Genomic DNA, 18,236 nt, shown 5'->3' with positions numbered 1-18,236 from the left:
GAGGAGAGTGTTAACCCTAAGGTTAACAGGTGATGCAGGTCAATTTCTAGATTAAGTTACGACTTAGGTTGGATGAGCTTAGGTCAAGACAATGCAAGAGAAGAGGAAATAAATTTGACCGACACCAATTATCAAAGCAATGCAACCCCAAAGGTCGCGCAGGGACACATAGCTAGAGGCAAAGTTGGGCCAATCATTGGACACGGTCCAACACAACCAAGAGAATGAATTTAGAAGGAGGCACACTCGGCCATCTTCACTCAAGCATCAAGTTTAGATACATAGAAGATAGAGAGTGCATTGTAAAGATACACTCTCATAGAGAGATTGACAGAGATTCAAAGTCAGTCCTAGCTGGTCATGTGTAGAGACTAGAGGCTAGGTACGAGTTGCTTGCTCATAGAGTTCTAAGTCCAAGTCATAGCAAGTAGAAGTAAGCGATGAGAGTCTAGTGGCTTGTACTACTGGTTTGATACAAATTACTTCTTGTTACATTAAGTTGTATTTTTGTTCCATTCTTGTCATCAAACAATTTGCCCATGTAGCACAACTTACATCTATTACAATTCATGTTGATGTCAATCTCAAACGCCCTACATGGAGTAGGAATCCTTGCAAAGAAACTTGCAAATTGCTAGAGAGAGCATCTTCTATTAAGTTGCACACACCTACACGGAGTTGAGCATAGGACTTCGTCAAACCTGGGGTAATAGAAAAAGACTAGCAACTCTCTCTCTCTCTAGGGCCGCTATCCAAGTCATCTTCTTACAAAATTCATGAGTGCATTGCACAAGAGTTTTCGGGAAGGCGCAAAATGTGACAATGTGAACCTAGGCCGTTAACATGCCCCCCTTCTTGCAGTTGATCCATCCAAACACGTGAATGTAAGACACATCTCCCTTCTTACCAAGTATGACTGGAAGGGGTTACCTCTGGGAAAATAGTCGTTGGATAACGTTTAATGATGTGGACTTCGTCGATACTACCTCTCCCCAAAGAGGACGCGGAAGATCGCAATGCTCCAACATGGTCCATGCCACCTCCGCTATGCTTTGGTTCTTCCTCTCCACCACTCCATTCTCGAAAGGAGTCCCTAGGATTGAAAGATCCCTCCTGATGCCTTTCTCTACACAATATCTTCCAAGAACACAACTCACCTCCTTTGTCAGTTTGAAGAGCTCTCTCAGGAAATCCAAAATTTTTTTCCAGCAGAGCGGAAGGCCTGAATGTATAGGGGCATATGTTCCAAGTATTACAAATCTTGTCGAACCAGTGTGCAAACTCAACTCCATTGCAAGTCCGGTGTGCAAACTCCACTCCACACAATCTTGCAGTGACACATGTGGGCCCACACTTGGGCAACCAAGATTGTTAACAGCTGGACTCATGCATCGATTTTCTATCCTTAAACCATAGACATGTCCTTCCTTTTGCATACAACTTTCAAACATTCCCTCTATAGCATAGGAGAGATAAGTGATAGAATTTAGAGCATACCTCAGAGCCGAAGCTACTTTAAAGTGGATACAATAACACTAATAATGATCCTAAATCTATGTTTTTCAACAATACAATTGGGAATAGTTTAAAGATGTTCTGGAAAAATGAGTGAGAACAAACTTCCATTCCAAAACATTAAAATGAAACCTTGGACAAACGACATTTACTTCCATAAATCTCAATACTCGTAATTCTATGCTCCTCTCTTAAATAGCCAAAGTGCCCTGTAACTCCTGAGCTTCAACAAAATACATGCAGAAAGGTGTTGTGTGTTTGTTCAAACCAACATGTAGCCTACGCAAGAAGACCACTTTGGTAAAAAGTGAATACTTTAATCTCTAATTGCTTGGAGGCTTGTACACCTGCCACTGCCACTGTTAAGACAACCTGCAAATCTTTTTTTGATTTCAGACACAACACCACCAAGTGTGCTGGATTGCCAAAAAATTGGAGATATGTGAATCAGTTAATTTCTCTACCTAGAGCTCAATATCAATGTGAAAGGCTCTAATTGAAAGAAGATATCATGCATACTTGAGCCCACCAGAAAAGAGAGAGAATTATTTGAACTCGTCTTCATGCCTAGGTGAAGCAATTGGATACGATATGTTTGCAATCCATTTCAATATATCAGTACCTTTCCCGCACAAAACTTGCATTGAAGAATTTTCCTGTGTGCTTCAATTGCCTGCACAAAGAATTTAATTGAAACCCTATTCTAAAAACCTTAAGGAAAGCTCTCTTGCAGGCATGGCAATTCATGACATTGAGCAAAGAAGAAAATCGATTGGTGCTTGACCCAAGAGGCCAATTCATGAATCTTTTTTGGAGCCAAAAATCCGTTGTGACTAGACGAGAGTCAAGCATTCAGCCCATATTCAAAGTGCAAAAGTCTATTGTAATAATATAATTTGCCAGAGGAGATTTTGAAAGTAGAAGAAGATATTGAACATTTGAGAACCACAACAGGTTTTCACCCTCAATTTTGAGATTTGGCATAGGAAAATTCGCGGTAGGATCTTGTTAACAAATCATGCAATTTAAATTAGTTTCATTGACTACATTCCCAGCCACATTTTGATAGAACAGATAAGATTAAAATCATACATTCAGGACCTTTAATGGCCAATTACAGGTCTACGATGCCGTCCATATGTCAGCACCATCATGCAATCCTCTGCAGACCTCCCCCTAACTTGGGCCCATTTTGTGCTATCATATAAGGCAGCATTCACTTCCTTCAGAGGAGGCAGAAAATCTGAAGGCATTGTAGCAAACCAAATACCTTGAACACTTTCCAGAGGTAAATTTGGAACCACTGGCTGACCCCTGCAAGTGATTTCCACCTGACCAAGAAGGAAAAATGGGGCTTCTAAAGATTTCTAGCATAAGATCAATTACCAAGGGCTAGCAATATCTCACGAGTTCCAAGTGCCTGACTAAACCAATCAATAAAAGACAAGAACAACGATCTTGAATGCCAGACAAAGATGTCTCACCTCAGTTTCACTTTTCAGGTCGAGTTTTTTCATGATGTACTTCTTGACAAATGAAACAGGCAGTTTCCCATCTCTGCAGAAGATCAAGAAAACCATCTTAAGAAAGGAAAGACTAGGGAACATATTAAATCATACATGCAAGAATTCAATCAAAGTTACCTTTCCATGATGACAATTCACACAACAGCTGAAAAAATAATAATCAGCCCCCAGCAGCCCCACTTAAAAGCAATGTAAATGTAAATAGGACCAAAAATATGTGGAATGGACGAGGTATCTCACTTGATTCGGATGAAACGAGTGGATATTTGTGGAAGAGCATTATCAGTGATCCTGTAATAGAAAGTCAATTATGCCTTAGATCTCCCAGAGAAAAACACTTTTGGACAGGCCAGTCTAATATACATTTACACAAGTTCACGCAAGAGCACTCTCTCTAGAGCACCACAGGTATATGCCATCACGTGAAATTCTCTCTTACACAACACGAGTGTGCACATGCAAACTCCCTTCCCTTCCCCCCCTGCCCCCAACTTATTTCCCCCCCAATTTTAACTCATGCAGATGCAGACACACATGCACATGCATGCACACGTGCATGGACACACGTGCGCAATTGCACACACACACACGATGCTGCAATCATTTAGATTGCAAGGGGTCATCCAGCAGTAACTAGATTTCATTCCAAAGTCAATGGTTTCCAACGGCAAACGCTGGCAGCAAAGTTACAGATAATATACAGCTGAAATATGTCACCACTAAACTTTCTCTATCAGACATTAAGAATAGTATAAGGTAAGACTGTACTGATTATCAGCGGCTTGAAGAGCAAACCAGAAACCAGTGTTCTGTTTATCCTGTTTTGCAATGGATGCTATTTTTGCAGGCACTCTGCCACTGGAACCCGTCTTTCTGACTATGGGAAGCTTACTCAGAGTTGAAGTTTTCACTGTTAGTGGGAAGTGCTGCTGCAGCTGGGAAGCAGTTGCACTTGACATCTTTTCCAATGCATGCCAGTTCAAGTTCTCACCCACAGCATGAGCCTTCAATTTATCCAGTTTTCCTCTACTTCGGCGAGCTCCAGTGCCACGGGGTTTGGGAGGTTCAGAGCTCTCACATACTTCACCAACTGCGAGTTCTGCAAGTTGCGCAAGTGCAGATCGTCTTTTCAAGCCTCTCCCTCTTACCACTGGAAATGCAGATGGCAGCGTGTGATCATCACCATCATAGGGCTCTGTCTTACCATGCTTAACAGAAAACATCTCAGGCTGATCTGATGACTCAGATCCTTGAACACGCAGAAGCCCAGTAGCAGAAATCTTTGATCTTTCAGCAAGATACATGCCGAGCTTAGACAATGGATCACCACTATTGGGAGATTTATCTGGCACTTTCAAATGTTGTGAAACATGCCTCCTATGTGGAGCTAGCTGCTCTATCTTGCGTAATTGTAAGGCCTCAGGTTCAGTTGTTTCTCTGTCTTCATCTGAATTGACCTCTCTCTTGACAGAAGTAAGGCTTTCTTGAATTTGTTCTGAAACATTTCCAACTTTTCCATCTGAACTGTACTCTTCTTGCGAATCACCTTTGGTAATTTCGCCTTCTGAGCCATCTCTTTCAGGCCCAAAATTCTTTGATTTGATCTTGTCCACCCTTTTATCCTCAAATTCATTGTCTGCATTCGTATCTCTTATTGTCACTGATCGTTTAGACACAGACTTTGTCCTTCGACTAACAAATCCTGGATTAGTTGAGGGTGGGGCCGCACCAATACCAAGAGATGATAGAGAGCGTTCTTTCCTTCTGACAGGTGCAGGTGCATCACAATCAGCATTATGATCAATCGTTTTCCTCTTTTTTGACTTGACAGGGAATATTTTTGCGCGTACATCATCTAGTTGATGGTCAGCCCTGCATCATTTAAAAAATAGTCACGTCACCTCAAAGGCCAGTGCATATTCTTGTTGCAAAGTACTGTTTCCCATATAAGTAGAAATAAACTACTTTTGCTGTTATCATTAACTTCAAAAATATTACCTGAAAGTTTATATCCTAACTTTTTAAGATGTTTCAAATGGGAAAGACTCCAGTCTAAGAAAATATTTGGTCGTTTTATAATCTGACTAAAAGTGTTGCTGTACATATAACTGTCTATGTTTCTGTAAAAGCAATGCCCACATTTGCCAACATACCTTAATTTCTCCAAAGGGGAGCAACCAAGATTGACGTTGCAGATTGGGCAGCAGTCACTCTCACCATCCCCTAGCCGTTGATATATACAGTCCCTGCAAACTGCAAGAGCAGAAATATGTTGACTAATGGTTCACAGCCTACTCTATTTTGCATCTATAAGTTAGTCTTGCAATATTGTGATGTAAGTCTCTTTCCTACAAAACAAAAACCTTAGTCACCCTTTTCAAACAAGCAAAAAATGTTTTGTTAACTAAATTGAAATGCGTGTCACAGTTAACGCTAACTTTGCATACATATAATATATCCTGAACAAGCTGGAAGACAGATCTGGGATGGCATTTTAGCCTTAGTAATATCAGTGTGTATTCCCTTGAATATCACAGCACATTCCCCAAAGATGAAACCGGGAATATTTTGTCCATTTCTATCTTTCGGCCCAATGTGATATGGTGTGGCTTTCCTTAGTTCCAAAGAACTGACAGGACTGCATCTCCCTGACTCTTAGATGCCATCCTGCAGGCTGCAATGTTGTTTTGCTGCTTGCACACAGTTGCAACTGCATCGCCACACCACCGTCAGACATGCGATTTTGCCAACTCCTCTCACTACTTCACACCCCCCTTTTTTTCTTCGGTCCTCACCCTCCATCGGTCTTCTTTTCAGCCCTCTCCCTCTACTACTTCCTCTCTATCCTCAGCCGGCCAGAAGATTGTCCCCCTGACAGCATAAAAAGCTGTCCACCACCTTGGGATACCCCATGGCCAATGGCTCTCATGCAGACAGTTACTAGGCTGTGTGTGCCATCCCGCAGAGACATTGTGGTGTACTTCTCTACTTGTTCTTCTCGTCTCAGACATCAGCCTTAGGATTTGATGCCCACTTTAGTAGCCGCACCGCTTAGCTTTTATTGTATTTGGTTTCCTTCAGTCTCATAGACCCTTCAGTCTTTCAATTACTTTAATAAACCACACCCCACTTCTTGAATTCTCTCTCTCTCTCTCTCTCTCTCTCTCTCTCTCTCTCTCACAATGGCTTGTATGAGTTACCTTGGCTTGTACTTTGTCTCATAAGCCCGTAAGGCCTTCCGAATACATCTCTCTCTCTCTCTCTCTCTCTCTCTCTCTCTCTCTCTCTCTCTTGCAGTGGGACTCGAAAAAGAGAAGATTCAAGCATCCAAAGACTTTCTTGAGGATATGAATCAAATGCTTAAATTAGCTAAAGACAGAAGTTATGCAAAACCACATCGTAGAAGGTTGGAGTTTGAAGAAAATGAGAAAGTCTGTCTTAGGGTGCCAGAATCCCTAAAGACAAGTAAATGTCCAAAGTTATCTCCTAGGTATTATGTACCATTCATAATACTAAAGAGAATTGGAAAACTTACTTACAAATTAGCCTTACCAGAGAGATGTCAAGTACATCCATATTTTAATGTTAGTAGGCTAAAAAAGAAGTTAGGAGATGACAATAATCTCACGGAAATGAAGTCCTAGTTGGACTTATTGAGCCTACTACTTTACCATATGAACCAGAAAGAATTTTAGATAAACAAGAAAAAGGAACAAGACATACAATATATCAAGAATGTTTGGTTAAGTAAAAACCTGAAGAGAGACCTTCCCAATTTTGTTTTCAAGGATGTTTAAACCATTCTAAAGGAGAAGGGGAATGTTACGTCAGCCATAATCTTGGAACCATGCAGTGTGGTTATGGTGAGGCAGGAAACCAAGAGGGCTTGACAGTGCAACGATGGACACGAGGTAATGCTTAGGCATTTGTAGGTCTAGCATTAGACAGGCATGCCAAGAAGGGTTAAGAGATTAAGGTCCCTTAGAAGAACACTTGAAACCAGCTTTCAATTAACAAAAGGGCAGTAAACTGTAGCTAACTTGGCATTCATACCAATAACAGCCACATTGCATCATTTCCAATCACTTCCATTAGTTAAATGCCACTGATAAACAATCTTTGAAAACACTTAAAGGGAGGCTAGTGTGGCCCTCGTCAGTAACCAAACACAAGACACCCACTGGCCCCAAATGCTTTGGCGCCCCTTTCGATATTTATATAGTTCTTCAAAAATGGAATCTTCTTTACAGCAAGGGCTCACCCTTGTACTGTGCTTCTTGCAATTCCACTATCGAGCGAGACCTTGGCTTCAAAGGCCAATGCACACACCAGTACCCAACTGCCATGTTAAGACTAAGGCATTCCTCAATGACTGTGCCAACTGAGTGTGACAAGGCATCAAATGCAAGTTTCCAAAAGTGCTCATATAGTCTCAAGGCATTCAAATGCAACACAAAACTCCTCTGGCTCCTTCCCAAGCACACCCTCTGTAACTGAGTGTCTTTTCACAGCCCGTAGGGCCCAAAGAGAGCTTCAAACAACAAATTGCATTGCAATAAATTCAGAAATAGCAAATGGATATCAAAAAGAACTTTAAGGAAGTCAGAACGACTATACCCTCTCATCCTACAAACCCCCTCTAAGCCCACTGCCCCTCCTCCTTGCTCTCCTCTCCAGCATCTCCTCCTTGCTCTCCTCAGCCCTTGCCCTCTCCTCTCCTCCTTGCTCTCCTCTCCAACCTCTCGTTCTTGCTCTTCTCTCCTCCTTGCTCTCCTCAGCCCATGCCCTCTTCTCCTTGCTCTCCTCAACCCTTGCCCTCTCCTCTCCTCGTTGTACTCTCAAGTCTTGTTGTATGACATTTGTATTAATCATAATTATATATATATAATATATTTTATTAACCTTAAAAACAACTCCGTTTCCACTGTTTCTTCTAGTGCCCACAACTCTGAAACATCATTTCCCGCCAGTTTCCATTTCCCCATTTCCAAAAGTCGTGGGAACTATGATCCCCTATAAGGAGGGCTGAGATGGGCCAAACCTCGATCGTGTGTGCTCTGGTAGCATCGTGTCAACGTTCTTTGCTACTCCATGCAGCCTCATATCAGCTAGCTCCTCCTCCTCCACCCACTGTACCCTAGAGCTGACTCAAATGCATAAAAATCTATGACATGTCTCTATGCTCGGTCTGCCTCAACGGCCTGTGGTGCTGCCACCTCCTATTGCTCTCTAATCTGTCGCAATAGTGTCTCTCAGTGTCCTCGCATCTCAATCAGATAGAGCCCAATGCAGACCTGGCATGGAAGTGGACCTGTCGTGAGAGTGGACCAAAGCCGTGCCCGGCAGATAGATAGAAAGTGCTCCTCAGTCACGACTTCCCCCAACGTGAAAAGACTACAGATCCATTGCTCTCTGGGTATACCTGCAGCTCTCCCTACCTGAATCCTCAACTGATGGGACGAGACCCGCATCTATCCAATGGAAATCCTCAATGCATGCGAGACTCCTCAGTCCTCAAGACACTCGGGTTTGATTATCAGCCCATCCTCTGATACTCTCAAGAAGTGGTGGCGATAGAACTAGATCTTTAGTTAGGTAGTTATCTATTTATTTCGTTTAGATTTAAAATAATAATAAAATTAAACTATGGATAGGGGGAATTTAACAAAAATAAATAGTAATAAATGAATAACAAAACGAAACTAATATAAATAGATACCCTAACAGTAGATGACTTCCAAAAATATAACAAACCTAAGAACTTAAAAAAAAAAGAGCTTTGAAGCTCCCCACTTTGGATTTTGATTCTATGTTCAAGGATTCTAGACATGCTAAGTCGAAATTCAAAAAATGTAACTACTACAATGTAGCACAGAGCGAAGTCTCTTCATAACTTTAATTGTATTATAGCCCTTTCTGAGAAGTAATTGGACCAAATTACTAAATTGAGATATAAATGCATCCTTGTGCAAAGACGAGAGACCTATAGAATTGGGAAGTAATCACTCCATATTTAGCTGCATCAGAGTTGATGTGAGGCATTCATATGATATTCAACATAGCATACTCAGATTGTTATCAGCTTCTAAACCTAAAGAAGATTGAGTAATGCTAAGATCCAAGAAACTACAACTTCCACTGGCTGTACAATTAAGCCCAAAAGAACTCTAGAGGATAAAATCCTCCACCAAAATAATTTGGATCTTTGTACATAAAATCTCTAAGTTGAAATGCCTTGGACACATAAGTCATCCATGATGTTCCTAACCTATAAGTTAATGAAGAAAAATGGACAAGTCTCACAATCTCTATATATGGTGTATTGACAAGGATACCTATTCCCTGATTATGGCAGCAAGCCACCAAAAACAGCCTTAATGGCTTGCAAGGGTAGTAACAGAGGAGAGGGATATGCGTTGCACATGGGCTGCACCCTATAGCCTGAGAGGAGGAAGAACCACAAGGATACTTATTCCCCGATTATGACAGCAAGCCACAAACAGCCGCCTCGATGGCTTACAAGAGTAGTAACACAGTTGAGGCTATGAGTTGCACATGGGCCGCACCCTGGAGCCTGAGAGGAGAATAACCATGGGGAGAGCGGGTGAGCAAGAGGCGGGTGGGCGGGCCAAGGGAAGGGCAGGGGAGGGGGTATTGTTCTCTACCAGAAGCATGAACCACTGCAGGTCTCCTTGAATTAAGGATTCTGCAATCACATTAGAGATGCAAGAGTGCATAGCATAAGTGAATTAAAAATGCACAACATGAAGGAGGGTCACCATGGGCTGTTAGCCTATGAAAGCTGAATACATTAGAGGAGTAAGTCCAACAGGTCTTCAAAAATCAAGCCAATCAATCTACCAGAATGTTCCTTGTATGAAGATGAAGCAACCAACTCTGGGCTGCCCAACAGCCTGTCCTGCTGATGTGGCATCCGATATGGTAAGCTTCAAATATTAGACTTTTTCAAAGACAGGAGCGGCGGGTGGACTCAAGGCAGACACAGGCACAGCAAGGGTGAGGAAGTTGAAGGTAGAGGCATTCACATTGTGATTGGAAGAGAGATATAGGCAGACAAGGATATATCAATGGGGAGGGACCGAAAGGCAGACACATTCAGTCGTTTACAGTGACACGTACGAGACATATATTCTTCATTTCAGGTAGAGGCTAGCAACAAGACATTTATGCACATAGCATGACATGATGCAACATTAAAGGACATGTTCGTGTCATCAGTGACTCATACAGAAGCATTCCCCAGGTGAAGAATGTGGAAATGCAGCAGTCGTTCTCAGACTTTGCCGATATATTTGCTGTCAAAAAACAAAGTGCCCTATTATGCCAATATTTACAAGAGAATCGCCCTACAGATCCAAGTGAGTATTCCACCTAGCATGCTCATCATCAAGATAGAATGAGTAGTGGGGTTTTGTAATTATGGTGGGGTCCAGGTTTCGTTCAAGTTTATACTCCCAAAATTCCAATGTTATTTCATGTGATTAAACTTTTCTGAAACCTATAGAGGGATGAAGCTTTGGAAAGTCATGGAGTTATTTGAGAAGGAAAAGCTAAGAAAGTGAAATTTACGAAGCCTCAATCCATGGAAGGATCATTGTACTATTAACTCTCAGGGATACCATTGCAGATTCCTGACAAGCTTCAAGGGTGAGGGTGAAATTATGTTCCATAGCATTTGCAGATAGTGTGACAGATGCACGACAACTAATAATCTAAGTTACTTAACAAGTCGGGGGTGTGCTATTTTCTCCAATTTTCCTCATTATCCTGTGACGTAGAATGACAAGATTACACTGGCTGTCTATTGATATTCCTGTCCAACATGGCATAAACCTTATGAAGGATAACATCTATTATCACCTCTAAAGGACCCTTATGAGGGGTAACATCTATTATCACCTCTAAAGGATATTATTGCAAAAATGTTATAAGGCAGTGAAATTGAGATAGTTCGCAGATAGTCTGATAGTGTGATGGCGACTTCAGAGTGGACACTGCCATTTATCCTACTTTCAAATTATCTTCTGAGGTGGCGTGACACAACCGCTTGTCCATATATAACACCAGCTAGTGATTGATATTTCCATCCCACATGCCTTGCATCTGGCAAGCCCCCGTGCATTTGCATTCTTTGTAATATACTATATTTAATTTTTACAACACAGTTACCTTTTCCATCTGTAAATTCTCAGAAATTTGGTTAATAGGTTATCCAGCTATTTAGCTTCTGATTCCACATTAATATACCTTTGTAAGACTAGAATATATCCAATCGTACAGATTCAGAATTTTGTTGTTCTAAAGTCCAAAATTCTACTCTAATCCTTATTCATTTCGTTTGGTTTTTTCTAAACATGAAAGGTGAAATTTTACTATATGCGTAACAATCTGGTTCAATTCTAAAGCTGGACCAGCCAGCAAAGAGAATAACTTATGCAGACTGCCGACCAACATAATCTGACCCAGAAACGGAACCTTGGAATCCAGTAGCCCTTGCCGGAAACCAGAAACCAGAACTCATCTGCTGATAATCCGACACCCGAGAACCCGGAACTGGAACCCAGAACCTTCTTGCCAGGACCTGAAACCCTCTTGCCAGAACCTAGAAACCATTTTGCTGGAACTCTCTGGAAACTGGAATCCTGAACCCATTTTGCCGGAACCCTCCTGAACTTGGAATCCTCTTGCCAGCACCTGCCGGAACTCTCTTGCCAAAACCCGGAACTACCCACTTGCCACTAAGGACTCAAAATCCATTTGCTGGAACCCGGAACCTAGAGCCCTCTTGCTAGAACTTGGAAACCAAACAACTAGACCCACTGCTGGAAACCGTCACCTAGAACTCGGACCCCTCTTGGCAGAACCCGAACCAGTCTTGCTGGAACTCCTCGGGATTCACAATTGCAAAGAGCAGAAAGCATTAAATAGTCCCTCCACTTTATGAATAATTACATATAGTATGGATTAAGTACTGCTTTATAGATACATGAAGCATAGAGTTTTCAAGCCATTGATTGAATATCAAGAACACCCAGCCCTTCTTCAGTTTTAGGTTTTGTACACAAGAAAATATTAACCTGAGCAAGTTTCCACCTACTGGGTGGCCTCCTCAAAGGAAGGATCTGTAAATCTTCATGAGCTCGTTCAAGATTGAGGATGGGGGGGGCGAGGGGCACACTAACAGACAGGTAGAAAGGGTTTTGCCATCAGCCATAGTATCAACAACCTGCTCCAGATCCTTCAAAGACAAGGGCAGTTCCAAAACGGAAATTTTTTCCCATATTTCCTTCTAGTCTGTTGACACCTGTGTCTTGCTTCTAAAATATCCATGTTTGGTATCACTGTGGTTGGCATCAAATCTTGAAATTCTTGAAAGATGATATGCTCATTCTCATCAACAGAGGAGGCATAGGTGTTGTCTCTCTTTCTTAGGAGGAGATCTCTTCCTGCAAGCGTTTGAAAGTCTCTTTGGTGGGTCTATCAATTTTACCTAGCCCTCATTCTCTGAAGTAGATTCTAGACTGATTTAATCTGATCTACTCCTGCCTCTTCAAATCCCTCTTGGCCAAGAGAAGCTAAGATTGGGCTTGTACATAGCTCAGAAATCTCCCTCCCTAGAAGATCCATCCTCTTTGCCCTGGTCGTTCCTGCAATATTTCTGGCTCTTTTTAGAAGCTTTTGAGTATTGCCTGTAACTACCTCCCAAGAATCTGCCACTGATCTGTTCACTGAAAAACCAACATCCAAACATTGGTAAGTTGAGCTTAAATAGACTTTAAACATAAAGATCTGACGTCAGCTTTGGACCAGAAAGAGGAAGCTTTACACTGCCCAAACTCACATCTGAGCATCACAGGTTTGTGGTCCAAAAGTGCAAGTGTGGAGTAAACTTGAATGGAGGTCTGAATAGACAAAGCAGCCAAGTCTTGGGTAAAGTAGAAATCTATCGAGCCTGAGTTCCCTTTTGTTATCCCCTACTTGTCCATTAGACCAAGCGAAGGTATCAACCCCATGTCAACTAGTTGGCATGTTTCCTTGAGTTCATCCCAAGTTTGGAGCTCATTGCTCCTAATCCCATTCCATCTGTCCATATGTGATTCAATTCCTGTAAGTATAAGTATGCCCCCACTATTTACTAAAGAATTGCGAACATGTCTCTGAGTGCACATCCATTGGGAGCATAAACAGAGACAACAGTGACAATGACTCCTTTTAAGTTGCAAACTAAAGCAACCCACTCAGATACAGAGGGTCTCTGAGTACGGACATCATCACCTCTTGAAGGGCTATGAAGATAGGAGCTAAAGCATTAGCTCTCAGCCACCCAGCTTAGCTCTAGCGTTCTATTAGATCTGGCCTTCCTCTGAGGACAATGTTAACTATGTGACTGGAAAGGCCACAAAGAAAGCAAGAATATGGCAGATTTCAGTACATTAGAGCCTGCTCTTTATTAAGCCCAAAGTACTTGGAAGATCCTCAGCAAGATCAAGCTTGATACACACTTGTGGATTTCGTCTTGGATTGATAAATTTTATTTTTCAACTCCTAACACCACACCAAGTCCTCCACATAGCTTTGAAGCCTGATTATGCAACACTGACAAAGGCAAATCAGGGAGGTCTGCCCAGACTGGGGCAAGGGTGACCATAAAGTCTCAGGGGTAAAATCGAGATACCAGGTCTCTCAATGGAGAGGTTGATTACTTGTTGTTTATAGGCCTTGGTAAAGGCATTCGTTGCCATATCTGCTTTCTCAAAGAAGAAGACATACTACACTTTTTTAAGAAACGTACATCTCACCCAGGTTTCAATGACAGAAACTGGGAGCAGTGGATCTGGACAGAGTGCATGTATTCTAAGACAAGCTATGGAAACATCGTGCAGATCCTCGTCCAAGAAAACAGAGATAGACTTCGTCTCTTGCAGTGGCTCGATTGGATTTCCATTTGATCTCTCTGCTCCGTGGACAGCTTGGACGTTTGTGAGACTAGCTCAACTGGTTTTGCATGCAGCTCTCGAATTCCTCCTGGACTGTCGATTGATTGGTCTGTATTCCTCCTTACTCTATTCCAGATTCCAATAATTCATTATCAATGTACAAGAGATCCTTTATAAATTAGGTTATGTTTGGGTAAACAGTTACTGATAGTCCCACATTTTACAGTCAGCATGCTGACTGACTTCTCTACAAGAAGCCTCAGCCATGACAGAGGCTCCTTCAACCATGAGCATCAAATATAGTCAAGCCTGAAGCTGAAATGTGTGTTCTTTCCTCAAGGTGCTTGCTTCTTCATGCATTCACATCCTTTCTCCACTATATATGTCAAAATTAGCCATCGTAGGTAAATGAACTTTGCAGGAGGTGCCTTGAAGGTAAGAATGCTTTACATCCACCACTGAGTAGCCAAAACAATTTCTAAGAAATGAAGAGGCAGGTTGAATTGCTAGAGCTTTAAGATTTAACACCTGGCATTTCAAGAAATAAAGCAGGAATACCACAAACCATCCAAACAAACAAGCTAGCTTTTCATGAGTTAAGGATATTGAGGCCTAATGTCAACATGAACGCCAAAAGAGAATTCCACACAAATACTCACAAGTATGAAGGCACTCAGAGATCGTGGTGGCCTCATGGACCAGATTACAGCACAGTGGACATTGTAGGCATATCATTACAGGTGCTCTAGCTACCTTCACTAAATTGTACGTCATTGTCTTTCCACCCAATTCTTCTCGAGCAACTTCCTGTATATCATTCAAAAATCTCCTGTCATGTCTACGGAGGCTCGCTATCTGATATATACATACAGCTTCACAGGCAAAGGCACAGTGAATTTACCCTCTTATTCGGCTTCAGAGTCAACCTTGCTTATGAAGATCTTCTTTCATTGTACTGGTTATGCCTTTATAGAAACCCTGCCACCACTTCATTTTCAACCATTTTACCACATAAGCCACATACCATGAAAATATGCATCGGTGATGAAACAGTACGCAAGCATGTGTAACCAAATAGAGATCTGACAACGGCTTTTGAACTAGGACATTTATATAACTGGCATCTGGTTGCTCAAATTTTACGTTTGCTATCCTACCAGGCTATCCAAGCTACAATTGGCGTTTGTGAAAGGAGCACGTGACTTCTAAAAGCGTGATGTCCTTGCAAGATTCGAGACATATTAACGGGAAAACAAAACAGTAAGGAAAAGCGAATAGTGCTTGCAATCTAATGAGACCCAACACGAGGGTGCGTTGTGCATTGCATGCTAGCCGCTTCATCGAAGTTGGGCTTTTCAGAATGACAGTTTTCCACATTCCTGCAGTGTTATCAACGTCGTGTCCGTGTCTAATACAAGTAAGTTGCCGTCTTAGCCTGCCTCTGTTAATTTCAGAGAGCTTGACTTGTGGTAGCAGAAACTGCAATTCAAGCTCTATCCTTACGTACTGTTGTCAGTCGAGCAGTAGTGGGCGAGAATAAGGCTGGGCAGCCGGATCCGTTTAGCCAGGTCCTCATTTCTTGTCAAATTTGCATGGTACTTACATCCCAAAAGCACAGGTGTCACCACAAAAGCGGGCACCGCCAAAAGCCCTGAAATTGAGGGTCATAATTGGGGCGTTCCACCCTCAGGAACGTACGCGACCAAAGCTCTCAACAGATCGAATGCGAGGGAGAGAGGAAGGGAAAGGGACGGCAAGCTGGAAGAGCGAGAAAAACAAGAGAGTTGGGAAGAGCAAGCTCACCCTGGTAGGCTTCTTGTGAAGGCATCGCCGCCTAGCGAGCAAGCAAGGCGGGGCATTTGTGAGGGGACGGTTTGGAAAAGTGTGAGAACAGAGATGTTCTGTGGCGTGAAGCACCGGAAAATGTGAGGCAAGCCACGCAGGATGCGAAGGCGACGGGTTCTGCACGCCACGATTCTCTCTGGTCCGTTCGATGAGTTCTCTCCAGTTCCCCCGCCTAATTATACGAAATCTTGGCTCTCGACGTCAAATTCTAAGCCAGCGCAAGCATTCCGGCATGCCAAGAATCAGATTTTGACGGGCAAAACGGGCGGGTTCGGTTACGCAGAGGACAGAAAACAAGGCGACGCGTGCAAAATAAACCCAAGAAAGATGGATCAACAAACGTACGATTGTCGACCGAAGGATCTGTCAACCGGTACTTCCGATGCCACATTTCAAAAGTCAGCAAGAACTGCAGTGCAGCAGAGCGATCCCATCCGGCCTCCTTCAATCGTTCGATGCAAAGTACGCCTGATGAATGACGATGATGATGCCAGGCAAAAAACTCACAAACAAATTAACAATTTGATGCGGACGAACTGGATATATCACGCATTCTTCAATTCGTTCGTTCCGAAATTCAAGAAACCAAAACGGCGATTGATTATCTTGGACGAATTCAACCGTCGGAACGTCTACTACTACGGCAGCAGATTTCGACCAAACACAAAATTCTGTTCGATCATCAAAGCGCTCAAAATGCTTGGATTGGACACGTGATTACCACTTTCCACACTATAATTAACCCAATCTCTGGATTCACACCATCTCCGCGCCGCCGCCCTCGCTCGTCTGGTCTGCAGCGGCCATCCTCCAAAAGCCTGTCGTACGAGGAACATACCCACACACTGACACAAAAGATTTGTCCCCGGGCCATGAAGACCGCCCTCTCTATGACCGGCCTCCCACCACTCGCTTAGGGAAAAGGGAAGAAGATGGCAGGCACGTGGCGTGGTTCACATACGTGACTGGCCTGGTGCATAGAGGAGATTCTCACATCGAGGCAACGCAAGTTCGGAAGCATCTCATGCCAAATTTTTTTGTAGCCGCCCCACTCGATGAACAACCTCCTTAACACGGACACTGATCGGCCCTCCTCCTGCATTGGTCCAACTCTGCCTTTTCATTGTTTCTTTAGTGTCCAAGCCTCCTCCCCTCAAACAAGAATAGCATGCCACCATGTTACTTCACACTCCTATGAGCTCTTGCAAGAAAGATAGCATCCAGACAGTCTGAACCCGCCCTTAGGCAAGTTTCACAAGCATTTGCCTGCATATCGACATATCCAAGATCAAACAATGGAAATTCACATATACCTTTCATATTTATCCGAACATCATGCACAACAGAACTCGTTCCCAAGTTAGCCATTCCTAGGCAAACCCTGCCCAAATGCATGTTCAGAGACTCTGCACCAATCAGAGCATTGAACTTGCAGCCTTTCGAGTTTCTTCACCTCGATATCTGTCCCACCCTTTGTGAATGCAAGGGAGAACCTTCACATTTCATCACATTTCAAGGAACGGATATCAAGGCCCAAATTTCACGTATCGCCTTAGGCCCTTTAGAGACCAAGCGCCCATGAGTGGGCAAGAGGGGCGTGGGTTGACATGTCCACCATGCATCATTTGTGGATTAGCAGCAAGCTCCCTTAGAGTTGGGCAGCCTCAATCCCTTGGCCATCCCCCACCGATCCAAAAATGGGATTTAACCCAAGCAGCCAAATAGAAAGCTTGCACCATTAACCATGTAGCCATGTTTATTTGCATGCGTTTGTGGGCTTGCTTTCTCTTGTTAAGCGGACTGCACATATGTGGAACATTAATGATAGTTGTGTAACTGTCCTTTCCTTTCTTCTATTCGCTTTGCGGAGCATTTGATCCACAGAATTAGAACCCCCCCCCTTGGACGTAGTGGTATAGTGGAGAATCACATTCTCCTTTATGAATTTATATGTGTAATTTTTTTCCAAAAAAAATTCAATTGTGTTTTGAAAGTGCCTTCTATGGAGATCATCTAACAAGGCTTTTACCTTCAGGCTTAAAATCGTTTACTTCCTCATTTGCAATCCAAAAGCGCTTGCTTTACCACTATACTAGGAGGCCGAAACCATGTACACTTGTGCAGTCTTGTTATGTTTGCTTTTTTTTTTCAAGTCCACACAATGTGTAACCACACACTGCAATAATGTCCAAAGTTTGATGAAGATATGCATATAAACAGTAATGGTCCCCCAAATGTAAAATAATTCAAAAATGTATTGAAGGCAAAGGGAAAATTGACTAATGAGGAGATCCCTCGATTTATGAGGAGAGGAGGGGTCATGCATTAGAATTCTAACTTGTTTTGGCATTATGCTTTCAAATAATTATTTTTTATTTAATGTATATTAATG

The 18,236-nt window shown here is 42.6% G+C and overlaps 1 protein-coding gene across 6 annotated transcripts; it reads right to left on the bottom strand.

Annotated features, from left to right (window-relative positions):
- Nucleotides 1–2,444: 2,444 nt before the first annotated feature.
- On the bottom strand, nt 2,445–16,505 carry LOC147888560 (E3 ubiquitin protein ligase DRIP2-like). 6 transcript variants are annotated; one of them, XM_087392854.1, is made up of 8 exons: nt 16,190–16,505; nt 14,901–14,986; nt 14,659–14,806; nt 5,195–5,294; nt 3,810–4,913; nt 3,282–3,332; nt 3,000–3,072; nt 2,445–2,846 (listed from the first exon to the last, which is right to left on the bottom strand). In XM_087392854.1, exons 3-8 carry the CDS (start codon nt 14,771–14,773, stop codon nt 2,619–2,621), a joined length of 1,671 nt encoding a protein of 556 aa, XP_087248980.1. In that variant the 5' UTR covers nt 14,774–14,806; nt 14,901–14,986; nt 16,190–16,505; the 3' UTR covers nt 2,445–2,618. The 6 variants fall into 6 exon arrangements, with proteins under 6 accessions (XP_087248980.1, XP_087248983.1, XP_087248979.1 ...); XM_087392857.1 differs by having other exon boundaries at nt 14,901–14,977; XM_087392853.1 differs by lacking the exon at nt 16,190–16,505 and adding an exon at nt 15,803–16,183.
- Nucleotides 16,506–18,236: the final 1,731 nt, after the last annotated feature.

Source organism: Dipteris shenzhenensis, chromosome 21 (genome assembly GCF_047967505.1).
Source record: "Dipteris shenzhenensis isolate YYH24624 ecotype China chromosome 21, Dip_SZ_1.0, whole genome shotgun sequence".
NCBI classification, from domain to species: Eukaryota; Viridiplantae; Streptophyta; class Polypodiopsida; order Gleicheniales; family Dipteridaceae; genus Dipteris; species Dipteris shenzhenensis.
Note: the sequence above shows the minus strand (reverse complement) of the source record. Positions and strands in the feature narration are given on the sequence as shown.

Coding starts and splice junctions, on each gene's coding strand:
- LOC147888560 (XM_087392854.1), bottom strand. CDS start 14,773: ATGACGTACAATTTAGTGAAGGTAGCTAGAGCACCTGTAATGATATGC. Junction 5,295..14,658: donor CTCTGAGTGCCTTCATACTT/GTGAGTATTTGT, acceptor CTGCTCTTGCAG/TTTGCAGGGACTGTATATAT. Junction 3,073..3,281: donor ACTCGTTTCATCCGAATCAA/GTGAGATACCTC, acceptor GATCTTCTGCAG/AGATGGGAAACTGCCTGTTT.